Below are 21,743 nucleotides of genomic sequence, written 5' to 3'. Positions count from 1 at the left end.
CCCAAAATAGGTACGAGACAAGTTTATTTAAGAGAAAAGGACGAAATGATGAAGTGCTGCAAAAAGAACGTTTTATTTTGAGGATGTTTTTCTTATTTAATGAAGGATCATTAAATAGCACACATAGTTTCAATGATTTATGAAGTTGTTGAAAATGCAGTTAATGAAACCGTGGATCCGGCATTCACTGCAGTTAAGAGCTGGTTGCGGATTGATCCAGTCATTGCGGATGGATGGATGGATGATTGTGATAGCAGAACTGAGGAAGACACTTTGAGAAAGATCAGTAACAACAAACAAAAAGGATCACTGAAAAATAGATATGATATATGGTTGCAGTACATGTGGTATACTGCGGTACAAAGAGTATACTGCAATACAAAAATATACTGAAACTATCTCTCATACATATAATCTAATTAGGACCGCAATCAGAGACCAAGAGAGGTCTGCGGTGCCTATCAATTCAAAAAGAATTGCGGATCCGAATTCATCATCCCTAACATCTGTAAGAAACTATTGAGTTTTGTAGATTCATGTGCTTTTGTGAAAACATTAGCAATTTCTTCAGTTGTGTTGACAAAAAATAGTTCAATGTTACCTTTCAAAATGTGGTCTTTGATAAAGTGATACCGTAGTTCAATGTACTTAGTCTTTGAGTGATGGATAGGATTGTGAGAAATCGCTATAGCACTCTCAGAGTCACAATAAATTGGTATCCGCAACATTCTGTATCCGTAGTCCATGAGTTGAGTTTTCATCCACAGAACTTGAGAACAATAGCTGGTTGTGGCCACATACTCAGCTTCTGCGGTAGATAGAGAGGCATAGCTTTGTTTCCTTGAAGACCAGCTGACGAATCTTCCACATAGAAATTGACATCCAGCGGAAGTACTCTTGCGATCCAAACGACATCCGGCATGATCCACATCAGTATATGCTTGTAGGCTGAAGTCATTCCCCGCGGGGTACCATAACCCAAGAGCCTTGCTGCCCTTTAAGTATCTCATAATCTGCTTAGCTATGGTCATGTGTGACACTTTTGGATCAGCCAGGTAACTTGCGCATACGCCAGTTGCAAAGACAATATTCGGTCTACTTGCAGTGAGGTACATCAATGAACCAATTATCCCTCGACAAGTTTTGTGATCTACTGATTCGCCAGAAGGATCAAAAGAAATCTTATATCCAAAGGCCATGGGGAACTTGGCTGAGGAACAGTTGTCCATTAAGTATTTCTTCAGCAGTTCAGAGGAGTATTTTTCTTGATGGATAAATATCCCTTGAGGGATCTGTTTGATTTAAAGTCCTAGAAATAAGTTAATCTCGCTATCCATGCTCATCTGAAATTTGATGGTCATGAGCTTAGCAAATTCATCCACCATCCCCTGATCTGTAGATCCAAAGATGATATCATCCACATATATTTGTACAAGCATAAGGTGATTACCGTTTGCTTTTCTGAATAAAGTGGGATCAATCACTCCTCTCTTATAGCCAGACGTGACAAGAAACTCGAAAAGAGTCTCATACCACGCCCTTGGAGCTTGCTTTAGACCGTAAACTACTTTCTTGAGCTTGTAGAAATGATTTGAGAATTCTAGACATTCGAAGCCTGGAGGTTGCTGAAGGTACACCTCCTCTTTCAATTCTCCATTGAGGAAACCACTCTTGGCATCCATCTGATGGACTTTAACATTCTTGTGAGTTGGATACACTAGAAAGATACGCATGGCTTCCATTCTGGCTACCGGGGCATATGTTTCATCATAGTCAACTCCTTCTAGTTGACTGTACCCCTTGGCAACTAGCCTTGCCTTGTTTCTGACTACGGCACCAGATTCATCTAGCTTGTTCTTATACACCCATCTGGTACCAACAATGGTGGGACCTTGCTGTTTTGGCACGAGTTGCCACACACTATTTCGTTCAAATTCTGCTACTTCTTCTTGCATCGCAGCAACCCAGTCGGACTCTAGTAGAGCTTCTTTGATTGTTTGAGGCTCAATCGAGGACATAAATGATGTGTAGTGGCAGTGATTAGTTAAGTCTTGTGAGGATATGGTTTAAACGCTTATTGATGGGTTACCGATGATCTAACCCAGTAGGTGGTCATTCGTCCATACGTGAAGATGGGGTTGTAAATGATCAGCAGCTGCGGTAGAGGGAATCTCTTCAATGTCATAAGACTATGCGGTAGGAGACGGCAGTTCCCCCTGGACTTGTGAATAGCCTGTGGAGTCATCTTGGACTGTTGGAGTGAGATTATCATTTTCTTGAGCAGTTTGAAGAGGTTCCCCCTGGACTGCGGATGGGAGCTCTTCTGGAACCTGAGAAGGTTCCCGCTGGATTGATGGAAGAGTGAAAATTCTTGGATCTGATCTGGTGTTAATATTCTCTATGTTTTCATCATTCGAGTCCAAAGAAATTTTTAATGGTTGAGATCCTCTGCTAAGAGACAGAGCTGCTTCGAGTAGTATTGGAAGCTCGATGGTTGTCATATCCAGAGTTGAATTTTCCCCCTCAACCGGCAAGGTGGAAGTACTTAAAGACACATCATCGGATAAAGTAGGACCAGATACTTCAGCATGATGCATTTGAGCTTCCGGAGAGATAATAACTTCGGATAGCTTAGCAGTCTCTCTTGGATTGAAGAGATCATCATAGTTGACTTCAACTATGTTTAGAGGACCAGAAGAGTCAAGAATATCACATTCCAGGATTGCTTTGGTTTCGATGGAGGGAGAAGTGTTGCGGACATAGGTTTCGCCAAACTTTACGTTAAAGCTCTTGACTATTAGTCTCATATGTCTTATCAAAACCCGATATGCTACCTTATTCGTTGAGTAGCCAAGTAAGATGCCTTCATCTGATTTAGGTGCGAACTTGTTGAGGTGGTCTTGGTTCTTGATCACAAAGCATATGCAGCCAAAAATATGGAAGAATTGGACATTAGGCTTTCTTTTGTTGAGACCTTCATACGGTGTTTTGCTGAGACATTTACATACTATGTTGTAGTTCCGCACAAAGCATGTTGTGACCGCTGCTTCGGCCTAGAAGTATAAAGGAAGATTAGCAAAGTTGAGCATTGATCTAGTTACTTCTACCAGAGTTCTATTTCTTCTCTCTACAACGCCATTGTGACTTATACCCTTGGACACCAAGAAATTATTCAGAAGATGATTGGTGAACTCGGTTCCATTGTCGCTGCGGATGGGACGCACTGGTAGTTTGATTTGAAGTTTGATCTCCTTGATGAAGTTGATGAATACCTGTGGTGTTTCTGACTTGAGTTGAAAAAAGAAGATCCATGTGAACCGTGTGAAATCATCCACTATAACCAGTATGTATTTCTTGTGGTGAATACTGGCTACGGTAGATGGACCGTAGAGATCAATATGGAGAAGTTCCAGTGGTTCTGAGATTGAAGAGTCGATCACCATGGGATGACTTTCCTTGGACTGCTTGCCACACTCACATGTAGGGCAGAGAGTGTCATTGTGAAACTTCATAATGAGGAGGCCACGGACAAGTTCCCATGTGACTAGGTTGTTGATGTACCGAAAGTTAAGATGAGCAAGCTTGCGGTGCCAAAGCCAGCTTACTTCAGATACTGCTTTTGATAGGAAACATAACTGTGATTTGACGATGATCAGAAAGACATCCAGGGGATACATACTACCTTCGGATCTGGAATTGATCAGGAAAGTGCACCTATCACTTGTCATTATGTAGCAGAATTGGTCATCAAATTCAAACCGATGGCCTGCCTTACATACTTGGCCAACACTAATGAGATTGTGTTTAAGACCTTCCACATAAGAGACCTTTTGTATAGAAAAACTCTGAGTAGTAAGAACACCATAACCTCGGATAATCACATTCGTGTTGTTGGCAAATGTGACGTTACCCCCGTTGCAAACTAGCCTGAAATCCCGAAGGTACTCCAACCTTCCGGTCATGTGCAAGGAGCAGGCGTTGTCAATCAACCACTCTTCTTCTTGGTCATCCTTGCACAAAGCCTGAGAATTAAGCAGTCAGTTTGGGCACCCAAGCGATTTTGTAGCCCGGAGCAACATAGGAATTTTTAATTGATGCATGAAACGAGGTTACTAGGACATGTTTTAGGTCAACTTTCAAGCCTAGTCTTGGGTGTTTTGGAGTTTTGTGAGATTGAGCAAACTTACGAGGTATTTTAAAAAGATGAGATTTGACATGAGAAGAAATCTTTTGACACTGACATTGGCACGCTGATTTTTTGTCATTTACCCTGACATTTTGTTTGGTCAGTGGTCTCGGTGAGGGAGTATGCTTTTGTCCAGTCCGAGCAATGTTAGATCTGACTGTAGTGTTGGTGTGATTTGAAAAGGTGTTTTTAGCAGGTTTTGCAGGTGCAAAAGCACGTGTAGACCTTTTGTGAAGTGACTTTTTAGAACTTTAAGGTGACTTTAAGTGTGCCGGAGTTGGCAAAACACCTTTCCATTTTTGAACTTTTTGATGTGATTTTAGAAGAGTTGGAGTAGGGAAGATACCCTTTCATTTTGGATCAACTGAGGAATAGATTTGAAAAACATTTGTTTGAAAAGACTTCACTTTCTCATGGATTGTGTCAGAATATTTTTGAATGGTTTTAGAAACTGTAAATTCCATTTTCTTTGTTTTCTTGGGAAAAGAGTTTTTGAATTGATAATTCAAGAAAGCAAGTTTTTCTGGACTCTTAGACTTATGAATTTTGACAAACTTCTTTTGTTTGGCATCAATTTCTCGCTTTTTGCCACGAGAACGAATTTCTTCTTTAAAAGCCTTTTTTGCCTCGATTGTAGGAGAACCGCAGTCAGTGATATTTAGTTACGGTTTCCTTGAAACATTTGGTAATTTTGTAAAGCGGGGACTCGATTCATCCAAACTGGAGAGTTCAAGATTCAGGGAACATTGACCAACTTCAAAAGTTTCAATTGGCACTTCATGATGAATTGGTTGAATGGTCACAGTACTTTTGACTATGGTCTGCGATACGGAGCTTTGGACTACCACAAAATAAGTCTGAGTGGGCACATTGGTGGGATATTTAATGGAGGGTAAATGGACAGACTACAGTTCATGACTATAGTAAGGGACACTGCGGTCTGACTGCAGAGACGGGAAGTCCATTGAGACTTTGGGACCTTCCATAACAATTTCCTCATCAACTTCGGATGATGTCTGAGAACCGGAATTAATTCTGTTATCAATAGGATCAGAGAATTCAGGGAGAATTTCTTCGATAACACAGTGTTACTCAGATCATGAAGTTTACCAAAGTGAGCTTTGATATCCTCAGGAAAAGTTTTGTCATTGGCCGGAAACAGGAATTTACGATCCGGGGGTACGTAGGGACGGTCTGGAGTGAACCGTGGTGATGAGTCCGTTCCGATAGGATACCCATTGGACCAACCCCAATTGTAAGTATTGTCAACATTTCCGTTATTAACAAGATTCTCAATGGATTCACTTTCATTAAAGAGTTTTTTTAATTAAAAGATTCAAGCGTACAATTTCACTCTGAGCTAAATCTCTCTGATTCAAAGCTATTTCTAATTGTGTTTCGCTTTACATCCTAGAATCTTTCTCTAACATTAAGTCCTTTTCTAACATAGCCATTTTGAGTCTTTTTTTATCCAAACATCCTCTAACGTGAAACATCTCTTGGGATGCAATGTTCTTCTCATCTAACGCTTTATTGTAGTCTATAAGGACGGCAACACATGTGTCATTAAGAGTGTCTACGAAAGGTTGACAGTCATGCATGATATAGTTTAAAGTTTGAATCATAAGCTTTACATGTTCGACAATGTTGAGTGTTCCATCTTTTTCCATGTAGCAATGGTTCTTCTTCAGATTGGTTGAGCCATCCTCATCAGCAGTTGCTACCATACAGATTTTTCCCTTTCCTCTGTTTCTGCTGATGTCCTCATCTTCATCCCCGGATGACCAGACCTGATGATCTCTTTTCACTTGAGCAACATACTATCTTCCCTATTCTTTTTCTTCCATTTCTTAAGCCATTCTGAGATAGAATACTCTATCTTTCACTACATTTTCCTTGCAGTCCTTGCCAAAATGATTCTCTTTGTTGCACTTGTGACATATCACAACATCACTTTTTGTCTTTTAGAGGAGTACCGGAGTCAGTAGTTTGAATAGGCTTCGGAGCTTCTTTGGGTTAAGTATGTTGTGACTGCGGTGGAGGGTGAGGGTTTTTAATGAAGTGAGAGTGGTTGTTTTGGAAGTTGATTTTGAAAGGTGGTTTATTGTACTGTTGATTTTCCAGAATGAAAGAGGTGGTAATCGATTGAATTGCTGAATGACAAGTCCAATTGCATTCTGGAATTCTTCTTCTTCGTTATACTCTGAGTCTGCTTCATATGACTGCGGTGAAGAGTCATACGAGGTAGGATATGTTTGAGAGTGAGGAGATTGTGTTACGAGGGCAAGTGGACCACCGAAGTCTGCATAGTCCTTGAGTACGGTAGACTCTTGGGCTTGCAGTTCTCCATAGAGCTTATAGAAGGACAAAGAATGAATTTGTATATCCCCTTGAACAATCATTTTGGCTATCATCCAGTATCTTCCCAAACCGTTCAAGAATTGAAGGTTTGTTTCATGGTTGCTTCTTACGGTGCCAACATTGGATAGTTTAGTCGCTATCAGATTAAACCTCTTGAATGAATCTTCTAAAATTTCACCCTCATGAGCTTTAAAGTTGTTAAACTCATTGAGTGCAGTATTAAGCTTTTTGTCTTGGGCTTGTTCGATTCCTTCGTACAGATTCTTGAGGACATCCAATATCTCTTTTGCTGATTTGCAGTTTATGATGATATCGAAGTTGTCAGGAGCAACTCCACATGAAATCTCATAAAAGGCAATAGCATCATTTCCCATTTTATCGAGATCGTCTTTAGTGGGACGATTTAAGTCTAGTTGACCTCCTCCTAGCCTTGATGCGGCTCCATCGACTTGTACTGGGGTAAGAATAGGGACATGAGGTCCTTTTTCGATAGACCTCCATATGTCTCTTCCAAGTCTTCTTAGGTATCTCTCCATTCGCTGAGACCAGTGATGGTATTCATTCGCCACAAGTATTGGTGTTCTGCTCGAACCACCAACATTGTTGGATACATTGAGAGATAATGCTTGTGCCATATTTCCTTGTTTTTGAAAAGTTTTTTTTTTTGTTTTTTTTTTTGTTTTTTTTTTTTTTTGAAAATGAGCTTTAGTGGTATAGAAAGCTTTTCGAAGATCAGAGTTTTGTTTCAAAGAGGAACCACTTTAGCTCTGATACCAATTGTTGAGAGAAAAACTTGAGACACACTTGAACAAACGTTAGAACAAGTATAGTTGCAGAATGATATTTTATTTCAAAGGATCTAGAAAGCTCAACAATAATAATAAGTTAGAGTTAGATAATTAGTGAGTTAGGTGTGGAAATGTAAAGGAAATATAAATGACAGCAAGTATTATATCAAGTATACACTTAAGTTGATTTTTAACATGGAATGCATTCACACCAAGTTAGTAAGTGAGATCAAATATAGTGAATAAGCACGAGTGACTTGCTCCGAAGAGATATGATGTTCAGTTGTGTTAAGATGAACTTTGAAGATAAAAAAAAGAGATGAGAGTAATAACACAAGATCTGAATTGCAAGATGCGGTGTGTTATCGATCCTTATAAGTGAGAAAGAATGAACTCTATCTATAGAGACTCATAGATTACATCATTCCTATCTGTCTAAGAGTAGCCATGCAAGGCATACTGGACAAAAGAGTATACTAAGAAAAACAGATGAAGGACTAATCTAATAAAGTAAGATAGAGATTGCGGATGATGATGACTTCGGATGTTGTAGCTGATCAAAGGTGATTGCGGATCATAGAAGGACTGTGGTAGACAAAGATTAAGAGGGTCACTTTCATGTTTCAATAGTTGTTATTATTGTTTTAGTAATAGTCAATAGATATTGTCTATTGTTCCATGGTTTCATCAATAAATTTTTTGTAAATATATGTGAAAATGTTGAAAACAATTTTGTAAAACAAAATAACCTGGTTTATAACCTAACATGTCTTAAGGTCTCATTTTGACGAATTCATCTATGTAGAAACTCTATAATGGTCTTCTTTTATTTAGGCTTTATATTCATATAGGCAAACATTACTATCAAGCAAAAGACATGAATTATAAAAGAAAACCATTTATGGAAAAGTTTTTATCCATCGCCCTGGGGTAGGCTTTCAAATTACAATGCTCTAAGAGATAGAAATGAAAGCAGGATGTTATACTTAACTAACTATCATATTCCACCCAAATCCTAGCTTTCCAAGCAAATGGGAGTTTAATTCAATCTTATTAAATAGGAAAATATAAAAATTTATCTAAACCAAATTTTGTAACTAATTTTTGAAGTAAAAAAAGTAAGTTTCTCTAATGAATGAAGTATAAGGGTCTCTTAAATATGCGGATTCCGAAGGGATTGGAATTCGAGATTCCATTCCACGACATATTTACTTGCTAAATGGATGGACTTTACTAATTTAGTTATGGAATCCTTTAAATTCCACGCTTGATAGGTTTCATCATTCCTAAAGGGAAGGTGGAAGTCAATCGATTTCAATCATTTTCATTAAAAGACCAAAATACCCTAACTGCATATATTAAAATAAATAAAAATCCACATTTGACAGATTTCATTCCTAAAGGAATGGTGGAAGGAATTCGATTCCATTTTTCCTTTTTCATGAGAAGTCCGATTCCTTTAACATATTCCATTCCTTCCGAAAACATTCTAAAACTAAATCGAAAAAGAAAAAGAGTAAGGTCAATATGTAAACTAAATTGAAAAAGAAAAAAAAGGTGAATATGTACCCGACAGATATACCATACCATTCAGTGGCATCACATATCCTGCTATCTGAACAAATATAAGCACGATGGGCATCTACATGCATATCATTTCCCAAAACTATGAAAATAAGTAATTTTTCCTATAAAAGAAAGCACCAAGAAATGTCTATGATGCTCACATACCTTCTGGAACATTAAAAAAAGGAGCGATTCTGATGATTGTTCAACCCAATCGTCCCCATCTTTGGAGATGAAAGTCTTTACAATCCTTCAAAGTTACAGAAAAGGAAAAAATTAAGATTCATGGACAAAATATTAAAACAAAAGCAATAAAAAAAATATTGATGTAAATGTTTAGTGAGTACCTTTTTCTTATCACAACATGGTCATCTTCTAGAAAAAGTCAAAGAAAGCAAGATGTGTTTCAGGGAAGGTGAATACTAATCAAAAGTCTAGCCTCTATGATGGATTATATCATTGTAAACGGCCATGTATTCTTCATTTCTTCATAATTGTTTTAAAACACAAACATGAACTCCATGGCATCTGCAAAACCAGTAAATCCCCACTTCAATAAGATGATTTAGTACTATTTTTCTCTTTTACCCCTGTTTTGAATAAAAGCACATATTTAATCTTTGATTTTGGTTCAAATTCTTCAGGATAAATTCAGTCTTTGGGGTTTTTAATGCTTTGATGATGTTTTCAAGTTGGATGTTTGTTGGGTCTAAAATTGGTTTATGCTTTGCTTTTCTAAGCATTTATTGTATTAATATTTGGGCCGAAAACTAATATTGGGATTCCGCACCATCAATTGGATCTGATTGATACACAAGAAGATTTGGGGAATTACAATTGGTATCAGAGCTTGGTTGTATCAATCAATTTTTTCAGATCTAGAGCTTATTTGATCTTATTTTGAAGAGATTTTTGCGTTTTTGGATAGATCTTGGAAAAATAGGGGGGGGGGGGGGTTTCTTCTTTGCGTTTTCCCTAAAAACGAGTTTTAGATCGAGTTTTGGAGCAAAAATATGAAAAAAAAAAAAAAAAAAAAAAAAACGTTGTTTTTCGTCAAGAACAACGATTTCCGAAGTGTTTTCGGTCTTTGAAGAGATTTCGGTCGGATCCGGTTTCCGGTCATGTTTTCAGTCCGAGCTTCGCAGGTGTTCGGTTCTCGCCAGTTCTCGGTCTCGCCTCGGACGGTCTCGCCTCGGATTCTCGGCTCAACTGTCTCGCTTGCGGCTCAGCATCGGTCGGCTCGCATCCTCGCACAGCAGCTTCCGTTTAAAGAAAAAGGGAATCGGATTTGGGGGTGCTGGGGTTCGAAGCAGGGACCTCTAGGTCATTGCCTCATCGTGCTTAACCAACTCGACCAACCGATCATTTGTTTCAATCCCTCGAAATTTTAAACTTAACCTCTCCCCTTCGCTTCCAAGTTTCGCAATTTTACAAAATCAGCCCATAAATTCAAAATTTTATTTTTTAAAATCCTTTTTCAACCCAAAAGTTTTAGCTTTTATTTTAGAGTTTATTTTTAACTTTTGACTTTAAAATTTTGACTTGGACCTTCAAATTTTACCTTTGACTTTTAACTTTGACCTTTTCATTTAACTTTTCGGTTTGGCTTTGAAGTTTGACTTTTAAGTTTGATTTTTTTAAATTTGAATTTTAAGATTGACTTTCTCATTTTGTTTTTAAGTCAAAGGGCAATTTAAAAAATAATAATAAATAAATAAATGAGTTTCGCATCAATTTCGGTAAATGAAGTTTCATGTACTTCGCCTTGTGTTAAAACTATTAAATTTTTACGAGAATCAATAGATCTACTAAAAAGGGAAAATGAGGATCTAAAATATGAGAGGTACACTATTAGAAAAGAACGGAAACCCTTAAAAGCACAATTAGAAGCCAAAATCAAGGATTTCCGAAAGCTTCAAGAAGATTACAGCAACAAGTGTGAAAATTACGATCACATTAAGAAAAAACTTGTTGCTGTAACTGAAGAACTTGATACTTTGAAAATTAAGTGTGGAAAAACAGATGTTAGTTTTAAAAATTATACTGCGTCAAGTAAGATAGTCGAGTGCTTATTTGAAAACCAATTAAAATTCAAAGATAATCAAAACAAGGGTTTAGGGTATGATTGTGTTCCTCCACCTTTCAATCATAACTACACATCCATCCCTATGACACAGGAAGAAATTGACAAGGAGGCACATCTCCAATATGGGAAACCTGTTGCGGTTATGCCAGAAAAGGATGAAGTGAACGTTTCTAATGGTTCTGTTACATGTGCAGATAAGGTAGCAGAGGATGAGAACAAGGAGAAAACTATTAAACAATCCAATGACTCCTTCAACTCTGAATCTGTTGCTTCGAACTCAGTTGCTTCTGATCAACCTGCTATTGGTAAATACAGGCCACCAATTCACGCTAAACAGAGTGCCTGCTGTAATTATGCTTATGTAACAGCCCGGAATTTCAGGTATTGCTTTAAATCTATTTTTGGGGCATTTTAGGAAGGGACTCGGCGAGTTGGAGCCAGACTCGCCGAGTAGGACCACAGACTTGGTCGCGGGTTCGCGACTGGACTCGACGAGTCCAGATATGGACTCGGCGAGTCGACGCTGTTCAGGAGAAACCCTAGCCGTTTGGTTTTGGATCGTATATAACGTCTCTTAGGCCGTCATTGTCCGTCTTTTGGCCGATTGAGAAGAACCTAAGCGTCTGTGGACATCTAGAGCAGAAGTGAAGGCTATTGGAACCTTGAAGAATTTGTTAGGCAAAAAGAGGAAGGGTTTTGGCCAAAGGAAGATCAAGGGGATCGGGTTCTGAGGTTTAGGGACACAGAGAATACGTTTTTCAGGTAATACTTCGGATCATTCCTGTTATTTTGATGTGTACACGGATTTAGGGTTTATGAAACCCATTTGGTGATTAGATGGATTATTATGTTGTTACCCAAACGTTTATACCCCAGTAATAGGATGTTTAGAGGTCCAGAAAGTCCCATGATTGTGTATTTCGGGACCATACGTATTTCAGGAAGCAGTTGATCGACTGCATGGCATGGACTCGCCGAGTCCAATGAACAGACTCGGCGAGTAGCTTGAAGATTCACTGGGACTCGCCGAGTTGTTCTTCAGACTCGGCGAGTGGAGTCGGGGTGGCCCCGCGATTCTTCCACGTGGATCTCATCGAGTCAAGGGGGATACTCGACGAGTAGAAAAGGAACATCAGGGAAAGTTGGAGAGGACGTCTCGACTCGTCGAGTCACCTTTGCACTCGACGAGTCCGGTCCAGTTGACCGTTGACCAGAGTTGACCTGCATATAATTTCTTAGGGTCAGTTGTCTTGAATGATAAGAGTATTAATAAGGGTATATGGTATTATAGGGAGTCTGCAGATCAGCGGATCGAGTACGTGTGATTTCAAGGGTTGATAGTTTTCATTACCACGAGGTGAGTCTTCTCACTATACTACACCCGGAAGGGTTTGACTGTGTGACCGGAAGGTCGGATATGATATGTGTTATTTATGCTATAAATAGAAAGATAGTTGCTATGCATGCTATGTATGTTTATGGGCCGGAAGGCAATATGTTATGTGACAGAAAGGTCAGGTATGATATATGATATATGTGTTATATGTGTTAGAGTATATGTATTATGTGTTGTTTATGTTTATGGGCCGGAAGGCAATACATTATGGGCCGGAAGGCGATATGTTACGGGCCGGAAGGCGATTATGTTTACGGGCCGGAAGGCAATGTGTTGTGGACCGGAAGGTCAGGGCCTGGAAAGGCGTATATGTGTAAGTCGTATACTGGGGAACTCACTAAGCATTTATGCTTACAAGTTGTTATGTATGTGTTTCAGGTACTAGCGAGGACCGTGGGAAGGCACCGGCGTGATGTATACACACTGCTGCTATTTGAGATCTTGGGGATTTTATATATGTATTTGATATGAAACATGGAATAAATACTATTGGTTGAATGAAATCACTTTATTTTAAATGAAAATTTTATTTGAAAATTTGCGTTGTAACAATTGGTATCAGAGCCTTGGTTTGAGGGATTCGGGTGTACCTTCGGGTGTAACTGAACTCAAACCGAGGATTTGAGGAAAAATCTTTTAAAAATAATAAAGACATAAATTTTTATAAATAGTAAAGTGGTAAACAAGAACGGAGCAGTGTGTACGATCAGCCAGCGCCCGAACGGTAAAGATCCCCAGAATACCTTACAATGTTATGTTATGCACTGCATTATGAATTGTTATGCATGCTAGAAGACTAGGTATTCATGATAGGACTAGAATGGCCTGTTTTGTGATGCCTTAGTCTAGGGAGTTTGCTTATATGAGATATTCGATAGCGTGCAGGTAGATAGTGCATACTAGAAGTAGAGTACTCACTATTCGGGGTTTGGGGAGGAAGATTTGGGACGAATATTGATACGGTGTGGTCGGTAGTATTGGGCCCGTACTACCGAAGACACCGGGTCGGTGGAAGACCCAAGTAATAATCCCTGGATATCGGAGACTGAGTAGGGTTGCGTTATCGAGTACAATTGTACTTGATGGAGTCTCTGATAATTTTATGTTGTATTTCAGAGACATCATGGTTACCACACGTCATGGGGCGAGTTCGAGCACTGTGAGTGACGAGGATATTCGTCAGATGATCCAGGAGGAGGTAGCTGCAGCGATCCGGGCCGAGATCCCATAGATGTTTGGGTCTATTAAGACCACACTGATGGAGACATTCGAGGAGCGGTACGCCGCACTGACTGAGGCTGCAGCTGCTGCCGCTACCGCAGCCGTGGCCGCTGCCAGGCCGCAAGGGGGCGATTCGTTGCTGTTCCGGGAATTCAGCAACACGAAACCCCCTGAGTTCGATGGGACGCAGGATCCGATTGCTGTGATGAGGTGGATCGCCGACATTGAGGGGTGCTTCTACACTTGCTCATGCCCGGAGCACCTGAGGGTACGGTTCGCCTTGAACCAGCTCCGTCTGGGAGCGAAAGATTGGTGGAAGTTCGTGACGGTGAACTTCACTCTGGCGGAGATTACAGCGGTGACATGGGAGAGGTTTACTGAGATGTTCAGGGACGAGTACGTTCCCCCAGTGGAGAGGGAACGATTGATTCAGGAGTTCTTGACCCTCAAGCAGGGTACTGATTCCGTTGCGGTGGTCACACGGAAGTTTCATGAGAGGGCGATGTTCTGCCCCGAGCTGGTGTCTATAGAGCAGTCACGGATGAGCCGGTATGTGGGCGTTTTGAGGAGGGATATCCGGGAGTTTGTGTCAAACTCCACCTATCGTACTTTCACTAAGCTTCAGGCGAACGCCAGGAAGCGCGAGATCGAGTTGGAGACTTAGGCGAGGGAGGAGGCCGAGTCTCGGCAGGTGGATCGGCGGCCGGCTCAGTCTCAGCCGGCAGCCAAGCGGATCAAGTCCGCTGATTCGAGGATGGGAGGTCCGAAGGGCCGCACTTGCGGGAAGTGCGGCAAGGGTCATGAGGGGGCGTGTCGAGCTGGTGGTTGCTACAAGTGTGGCAAGGAGGGACACATTGCCAGGGATTGCCCTAAGGGGTTTATGGTTTGCTTTCACTGCAACCCGACAGGCCATCGGAAGGCTGAGTGCCCGCAGCTTCGTCAGGGATCTACACCTACTACCAGGACTACTGAGACCCGACCGGCGAAGGTCGAGGCCCCGAGGGCTCGCGGGAGAGCCTTTCAGCTGACTGCGGAGGAGGTCCGCGCTGCGCCCGATGTTGTGGCAGGTATGCTATAATTCACGTATTTACTTTAAAGTCGAAATGTTATGCTTATGTTAATGTATGTGTAGGTACTTTTCTTGTGAACTCTATGCCTGCTCTAGTGTTATTTGATTCGGGTGCGAGTAGATCCTTTGTATCTTTAGCTTTTAGTCAGCATATCAGCATTAGTCGCGAGCCGTTAAGTCGGCCTCTGAGCGTTTCTATAGCAGCCGAGAGGGTGGTTTGTGCAACGGAGGTCCTTCGGCGATGCGTACTGGAGATTTTCGGGGTTGTTTTTCCGATTGACCTAATTCCTATTGCGATGGGGGATGTCTGTGTCATCGTGGGCATGGACTGGTTGAGTCGATTCAGCGCTGTCATCGACTGTGAGCGCCAGCTGGTGACTATACGAGACCCTAGTGGGAGAGTTCTTACGGTATACGGCGAGGGTACCCGTTCGGGATCAGCTTTTTGTTCGGCCGCTAGGGCGAGGCAATGCCTACTGCAGGGATGTAAAGGTTTTGTGGCGTATGTGATGGATACGCGGGAGGCTTCCGAGAGACCGAGGACAGTGGAGGAGGTTCCGGTGGTGCGCAAGTTTCCAGATGTTTTTCCCAAGGAGTTGCCGGGAGTACCTCCTGCGAGGCAAGTAGAGTTTGGTATCGACCTGATTCCGGGGGCTGTGCCTATTGCGAAGGTGCCTTATCGTCTTGCACCTCCAGAGATGCAAGAGTTGTCCTCGCAACTCCAGGAGTTGCTGGGGAAGGGATTTATTCGGCCGAGTAGCTCGCCGTGGGGAGCACCGATTCTGTTCGTCAAGAAGAACGATGGTTCACACCGGATGTGCATTGATTACCGGGAGTTGAACAAGGTGACGGTCAAGAACCGCTATCTGTTACCTAGGATCGATGATCTATTCGATCAGTTGCAAGGGGCATCTTGGTTTTCCAAGATCGATTTGAGATCAGGGTACCATCAGGTAAGAGTGCGGGATGAGGACATCTAGAAGACAGCGTTCAGGACGCGGTATGGGCATTACGAGTTCGTGGTGATGCCTTTCGGGCTCACCAATGCCCCGGCAGTGTTCATGGACCTCATGAACAGGGTATGCAGGCCGATGCTGGATCGGTCTGTGACTGTATTTATCGACGACATCCTAGTGTATTCGCGAACTAGAGAGCAGCACGAGGGACATTTGAGGGAGGTCCTTGAGGTATTGAGGTCGGAGAAGCTATATGCAAAATTCTCCAAATGTGACTTCTGGTTGCGAGAGGTCCAATTTCTTGGACATGTTGTTAATCAGGCAGGGATATTGGTCGATCCGGCCAAGGTGGAAGTAGTGATGAGTTGGGAGGCACCTAAGTCACCTTCCGAGATCAGGAGTTTCCTTGGGTTGGCGGGGTACTATCGGAGGTTTATTAGGGACTTCTCCAAGATCGCGGTACCACTCACCAGATTGACCCGGAAGGGTGTTACATTCTCATGGGGACCCGAGCAACAGACTTCCTTCGAGACACTACGTCAGAGACTGTGCGAAGCCCCGGTATTAGCCCTCCCGGAGGGGATGGAGGATTTTGTCGTATATTGCGACGCATCGATTTCGGGACTGGGTGCAGTGTTGATGCAGAGAGGCCATGTGATAGCTTATGCATCGAGGCAATTAAAGCCTTACGAGGCGAGATATCCCACGCATGACTTAGAGTTGGGGGTAGTAGTGTTCGCTCTCAAGATTTGGCGTCACTACCTGTACGGGGTTCGTTGTACTATATACACGGACCATAAGAGTTTGAAGTATTTGATGGATCAACCCAACCTAAATATGCGTCAGAGGAGATGGTTGGACGTGGTTAAGGATTATGACTGTGAGATCCTATACCACCTAGGCAAGGCTAATGTGGTAGCCGATGCATTGAGCCGTAGGGCGGAGAGCACTCCATTGCGAGATGTATGTCTGAGACTGACGGTGATGACGCCGGTATTGGATGCTATTCGTGGGGCACAGGCCGAGGTTGTGAGATCCGAGATGCAGAAGAAGGAGCGGGTCGTTGGGTTAATCTCAGAGTTCGTTAAGGATGGACGAGGACTTCTGACGTTTCAGGGTCGGATTTGGGTACCATACGTGGGCGGTACGCGTACTACTTTGATGGAGGAGGCTCACAGATCGAAATTCTCGATCCATCCCGGTGCTACGAAGATGTATTTGGACTTGAGGAAGGAATATTGGTGGCCTTGTATGAAGAGAGATGTCGCTTGGTTCGTTGAGAGGTGTTTGACCTGCCGTAGGGTTAAGGCCGAGCACCAGAGACCGCATGGTAAGTTGCAGCCCTTGGAGATTCCTGAGTGGAAGTGGGAACAGATTACGATGGATTTCATCACCAAATTGCCGAGAACTGCCAGGGGAGTCGATGCAATTTGGGTGATTGTGGATAGATTGACGAAGAGTGCACACTTCCTTGCCATTAGCGAGAGTTCATCAGCGGAGAAGTTGGCGAAGCTATACGTGAGAGAGGTAGTATCTCGGCATGGAGTGCCGATCTCGATTGTTTCAGACCGTGATGTACGCTTCACTTCCAGGTTCTGGAAGAAATTCCATGAGGAGCTGGGTACTAAACTGCATTTTAGTACCGCATACCATCCCCAGACAGACGGTCAGAGCGAGCGGACGATTCAGACATTGGAAGACATGCTCAGAGCGTGTGTGTTAGACTTCGGGGGTAGCTGGGATGCGCATTTGCCTTTGGCTGAGTTTTCCTACAACAACAGCCATCATTCGAGCATTGGTATGCCACCTTTTGAGTTGTTGTATGGTAGGAGGTGTCGGGCTCCCATTTGCTGGGGAGAGGTGGGACAGAGAGTGATGAGCAGTACAGAGATCGTACTCCAGACGACAGAGCAGATTCAGCAGGTTAGGCAGAGGTTATTGACCGCCCAGAGCCGACAGAAGAGTTATGCCGACAGACGCCGGTCCGAGCTGGAATTCCAGGTTGGCAACTTCGTTCTCCTGAAGGTTTCTCCCTGGAAGGGAGTGATCCGGTTCAGAAATAGGGGCAAGTTGGGGCCCCGGTTCATAGGTCCTTTTCGTGTAATTGCAAGGGTAGGTCGGGTAGCCTATCGGTTGGAGTTGCCAGCAGAGTTGGGACAGATTCACAATACCTTTCACGTATCACAGTTGAGGAAGTGTATAGCCAATGAATCGGCAGTGGTTCCGTTAGAGGATATTCAGGTGGATGCGAGCCTGAATTACGCCGAGAGACCGGTAGCTATCAGGGATCGGAAGATCAAGGTTCTGCGGAACAAGGAGGTACCTCTGGTGTTGGTTCAGTGGCAACACTGGAAGGGATCAGAGATGACTTGGGAGCCGGAGCGGGAGATGCGGGAGCAACATCCGGAGTTATTCGCAGAGTGAGACTTCGAGGGCGAAGTCTAGTTCTAGTGGGGGAGAGTTGTAACAGCCCGGAATTTCAGGTATTGCTTTAAATCTATTTTTGGGGCATTTTAGGAAGGGACTCGGCGAGTTGGAACCAGACTCGCCGAGTAGGACCACAGACTTGGTTGCGGGTTCGCGACTTGTCACACCCCCGAACCAGACGGCGGAAATGTCCGGGGGCTATCGTGACTCATTGAATACCATAACAATGTATATACATGAAACATAACATAAAACATCACCAACATTTGGAAATGATACAACTGGTAACGTTTACATACATTACATTGTTCCAAAAATTACATTCAAAGAAATAACTGTTTGGTACTACTTAAATCACAGCAAAACGTCAGAGAGTACAAATCATCTTCACTTTATCTGTTACCTGAGAATACAAGTATTTTGAAAAACGTCAACATATGAAATGTTGGTGAGTTCATAAGTAGAGTTTGAAATCCAGTGTGTTGTTTGAAAACCTTTAGAAAATCCGATATTTTCTAGAAATTGAATGGTGTAATAAAAATAAGTAATGATCCATGAGTATGCTTGTTTGAATTCTATAGATGTAAGCGTAAGAGTTGTGAAATTCGACCGGAAATTTGTAATCGTTATTGAAATCCTGGAAAACCCGACGTTTTCCTATCGTTGTATCGTTGTATTCCGGAGGCATCGAGAATACAGAGGGTGGTGAAGTGTTGGGACATGCGTTAGTGAAAACGACAAGTCAACAACCTTACAAGCGATCCTCATAGGCGTCACTCGTAAATCTTCACGCGACTCGATCCTCCCGGACTTGTAAAGTCCCACGACCGGAGGGAAGGAAGAAGGTATGAAACCTTCGGGGTTTCCCCGCGTCGTCCGAGACCAAATGCAATTGCGAAGGGCCCGAAGCCCAACTCGCAATCGTGAGTTACAGACTTTACTAGCAGCACTGAAGGACCCTTGGGGACCAGCAGCATGTTGCCATTGAAAGTCTTGTTACGTCATGTAGGGTCGGTAAAACCCAACACTTCGTAAGAGAGAGAGACCTTTGGGCCTTAAGATCAGGTCGTTGGGCTAGCTAGGCTCAACAGACAAGATTTTACACTTTTGGGGCCCAAAGATGGTGCGTAGACGTCTGTGCACACTCGCATGTAATCGTAATCGTTATGGTTATGAATCGAAATGTCGTAGCTTCGTCGTGTTAGTGATTTTGGATTTTTATTGGTTCGAGACCGAACCAATTCGTTTGACAACGACTTTTGGTATTGTAGTATATTGTATTATCGTCGACAAGCGTATTACCATCAATTGGTCAAATTGCATATATTAACTAGCCTTGAAGATTTTCTGTTTTCAGCCCCTCCTTAATTGAAGAATTTACTCTTTTTACCCATTTATTTAAAAACTTTCCGGTTTGGTCCTTAAATCAATTTTCTTGACATTTTTATACCAAAAATTATTGACATAAGTATTTTTTTTTTTTTTTCAGCAACTTATCATAGAAAACAGTTTAAGCCCTTGAAACTTCAGTTTTCTCGGTTATAACCTCTATTTTTCGCAACTTTTACATTTTTGACCCAATTTGGAAAAATTTTACAATTTTGGTCCCTTTTAAATTTTGAAAGCATTTTAAACCTTTGAAAAGCATATGGAACACTTATAGCCCACTGTTTTATAGAAAAATGCAGTTTTGGTCCTCCAATTTAGAAAATTTCGCATATTGGGCCTTATTGGGCCGAAAATGTCACATTTAGCCCAATAAGCTTGGAATTTATGTTTTTAACCCTCTAAATAGCATATTTTCAGAAAAATACATTATGCAAACTGTTTTGACTCATCACACCCATCAGATTTCGAAATGTTTCATATTAGGCCCTTCAACTTTGCATTTTCAACATTTTATGTCAAAAAAATGAGTTTTTAGCCCAAGTTAAGTGTTGTTAAGCTATTTAGCCATTTTCTTAGTACACTTTGCATGTGATAGTCTATTTTGTGCTATGATAAAATGTATGTCTCGGTTTTTAGCATATCACCCTAGATCTATCAATAAAATCATACAAAACATGCATATAAGCATAGAAATCAACCACAACATACACATAATGATGGATCTTCACATTTTCTTGTATTCTCCCCCATAAAAACTCATAAAAATCGAAAATAAGGGGATATGAAACTCACCTTAGGATGTAGTTTTGGTTTTTGAAGAGAATATGGAAGAAATGGAGTGATTTTTCGGCCTTAGCACCTTTCCTTGGTAGATCTCGAGTTTGATGACTTCTAAGGTGCAAGATCACAAGTTGGAATAGATTTAGGGGAGGTTTTTGATGGAATGAAGTAGCTAGATCATGGATTAATCATCAACTTACCTTAGATGAGGATTTTTGGTGATGGATTCTCCTTGTGAGGCTTCTTGATTCACGAAAATTTTGAAGAAAGAGGGAGGATTGTTCTTCAAGACTTAGAGAGTTTGGAAGAGATTTTTGTGGTGTGTGTGTGTTTGCATACGGCCGAGAGTGAGAGAGAGGGAGAGAAGAGGTGATATTTGAAGTGATATATGCATGGAGGTATGTGATATGTGCATAGAAGTCCATTGGATAATAGTGAGGTGTCACTCACAAGTCAACAAGCTTCCTTTCCTCTTGGGCTTGTGCATTGGGCCGAGAATTTGGAATGGAAGGAGGAAAAATTGGGCTTTAATGCCCTATGCCCATATATAAGTTAGGTTGGATGGTTTTTAGTCCCAAAAGAAATATAGTATGATTTTTACACTTTGTTGGGCTATTTTAGGTTAATCATGGTTCAAAATTTTGTATTTATTTCATTCTAGGCCCAACATAGCCCAAAGTATTGAAACAAACAAATGTGGGTCCAATTAGAGCCCAATTAAGGTTCTAAACCCATGATAGTCCAATTGGAAGCTTATTGGTCCATTTGGATCCAATAAGGAAGTCCTAGTCCAAAATGGACTTAACAAGAACTTCTAGGGTCTTCCAATTGTTTGATGACTATTTGTAGTATTTGTATAATGTATTTGATTGAAGTTTTTGATTCACATTAGCTTGAATGTATGGATTACATGACACAAAATTTCCAGTTGTGACATCATCCCCCCGTTAGAGGGAATTTCGTCCCGAAATTCTGTTTGAAAGCTAGATTCGAGAAAACTAGAATAGGTGAGGGTACTTTTGCTTCATTTGGTCTTCTCGTTCCCAAGTGAATTCTGGCCCACGCCTTGCGTTCCACCGTACCTTCACAATCGGGATGCGACTCTGCTTAGTACGCTTCACCTCCCTGTCCATGATTTCGATGGGTTCTTCGACGAACAGGAGATTCTCATTGATTTCGATTTCGTCCAGAGAAATGACAAGGGTTTCATCTGAGAGACACTTCTTTAGATTAGATACGTGAAACACGGGGTGTACACCATTTATCTCTGCGGGTAGTTGTAGTCTATATGCTACCGGACCAATTCGAGCGATGATTTCGAAAGGTCCAATGTATCGCGGATTCAGTTTTCCCCTTTTCCCGAAACGTATAACCCCCTTCCAGGGCGAGACTTTTAACAGTACTCGATCACCGACATGAAATTCTAAGGGTTTTCGTCGTTTATCAGCGTAGCTCTTTTGTCGGTCACGCAATGCTTGCAGTCGAGCCCTAATTTGAACGATCTTTTCCGTGGTTTCG

The 21,743-nt window shown here is 41.9% G+C and overlaps 1 protein-coding gene across 1 annotated transcript; it reads right to left on the bottom strand.

Moving 5' to 3' along the window:
• Positions 1 to 461: 461 nt before the first annotated feature.
• Positions 462 to 1,199, bottom strand: LOC145045881 (secreted RxLR effector protein 161-like). The gene has a single exon (XM_078994172.1). The coding sequence runs from the start codon at positions 1,197 to 1,199 to the stop codon at positions 462 to 464; it is 738 nt and encodes a 245-aa protein (XP_078850298.1).
• Positions 1,200 to 21,743: the final 20,544 nt, after the last annotated feature.

This window comes from Lactuca saligna, chromosome 5 (assembly GCF_052625555.1).
Source record: "Lactuca saligna cultivar CGN05327 chromosome 5, ASM5262555v1, whole genome shotgun sequence".
Lineage (NCBI taxonomy): Eukaryota > Viridiplantae > Streptophyta > Magnoliopsida > Asterales > Asteraceae > Lactuca > Lactuca saligna.
This window is presented reverse-complemented; position numbering and strand designations above follow the sequence as displayed.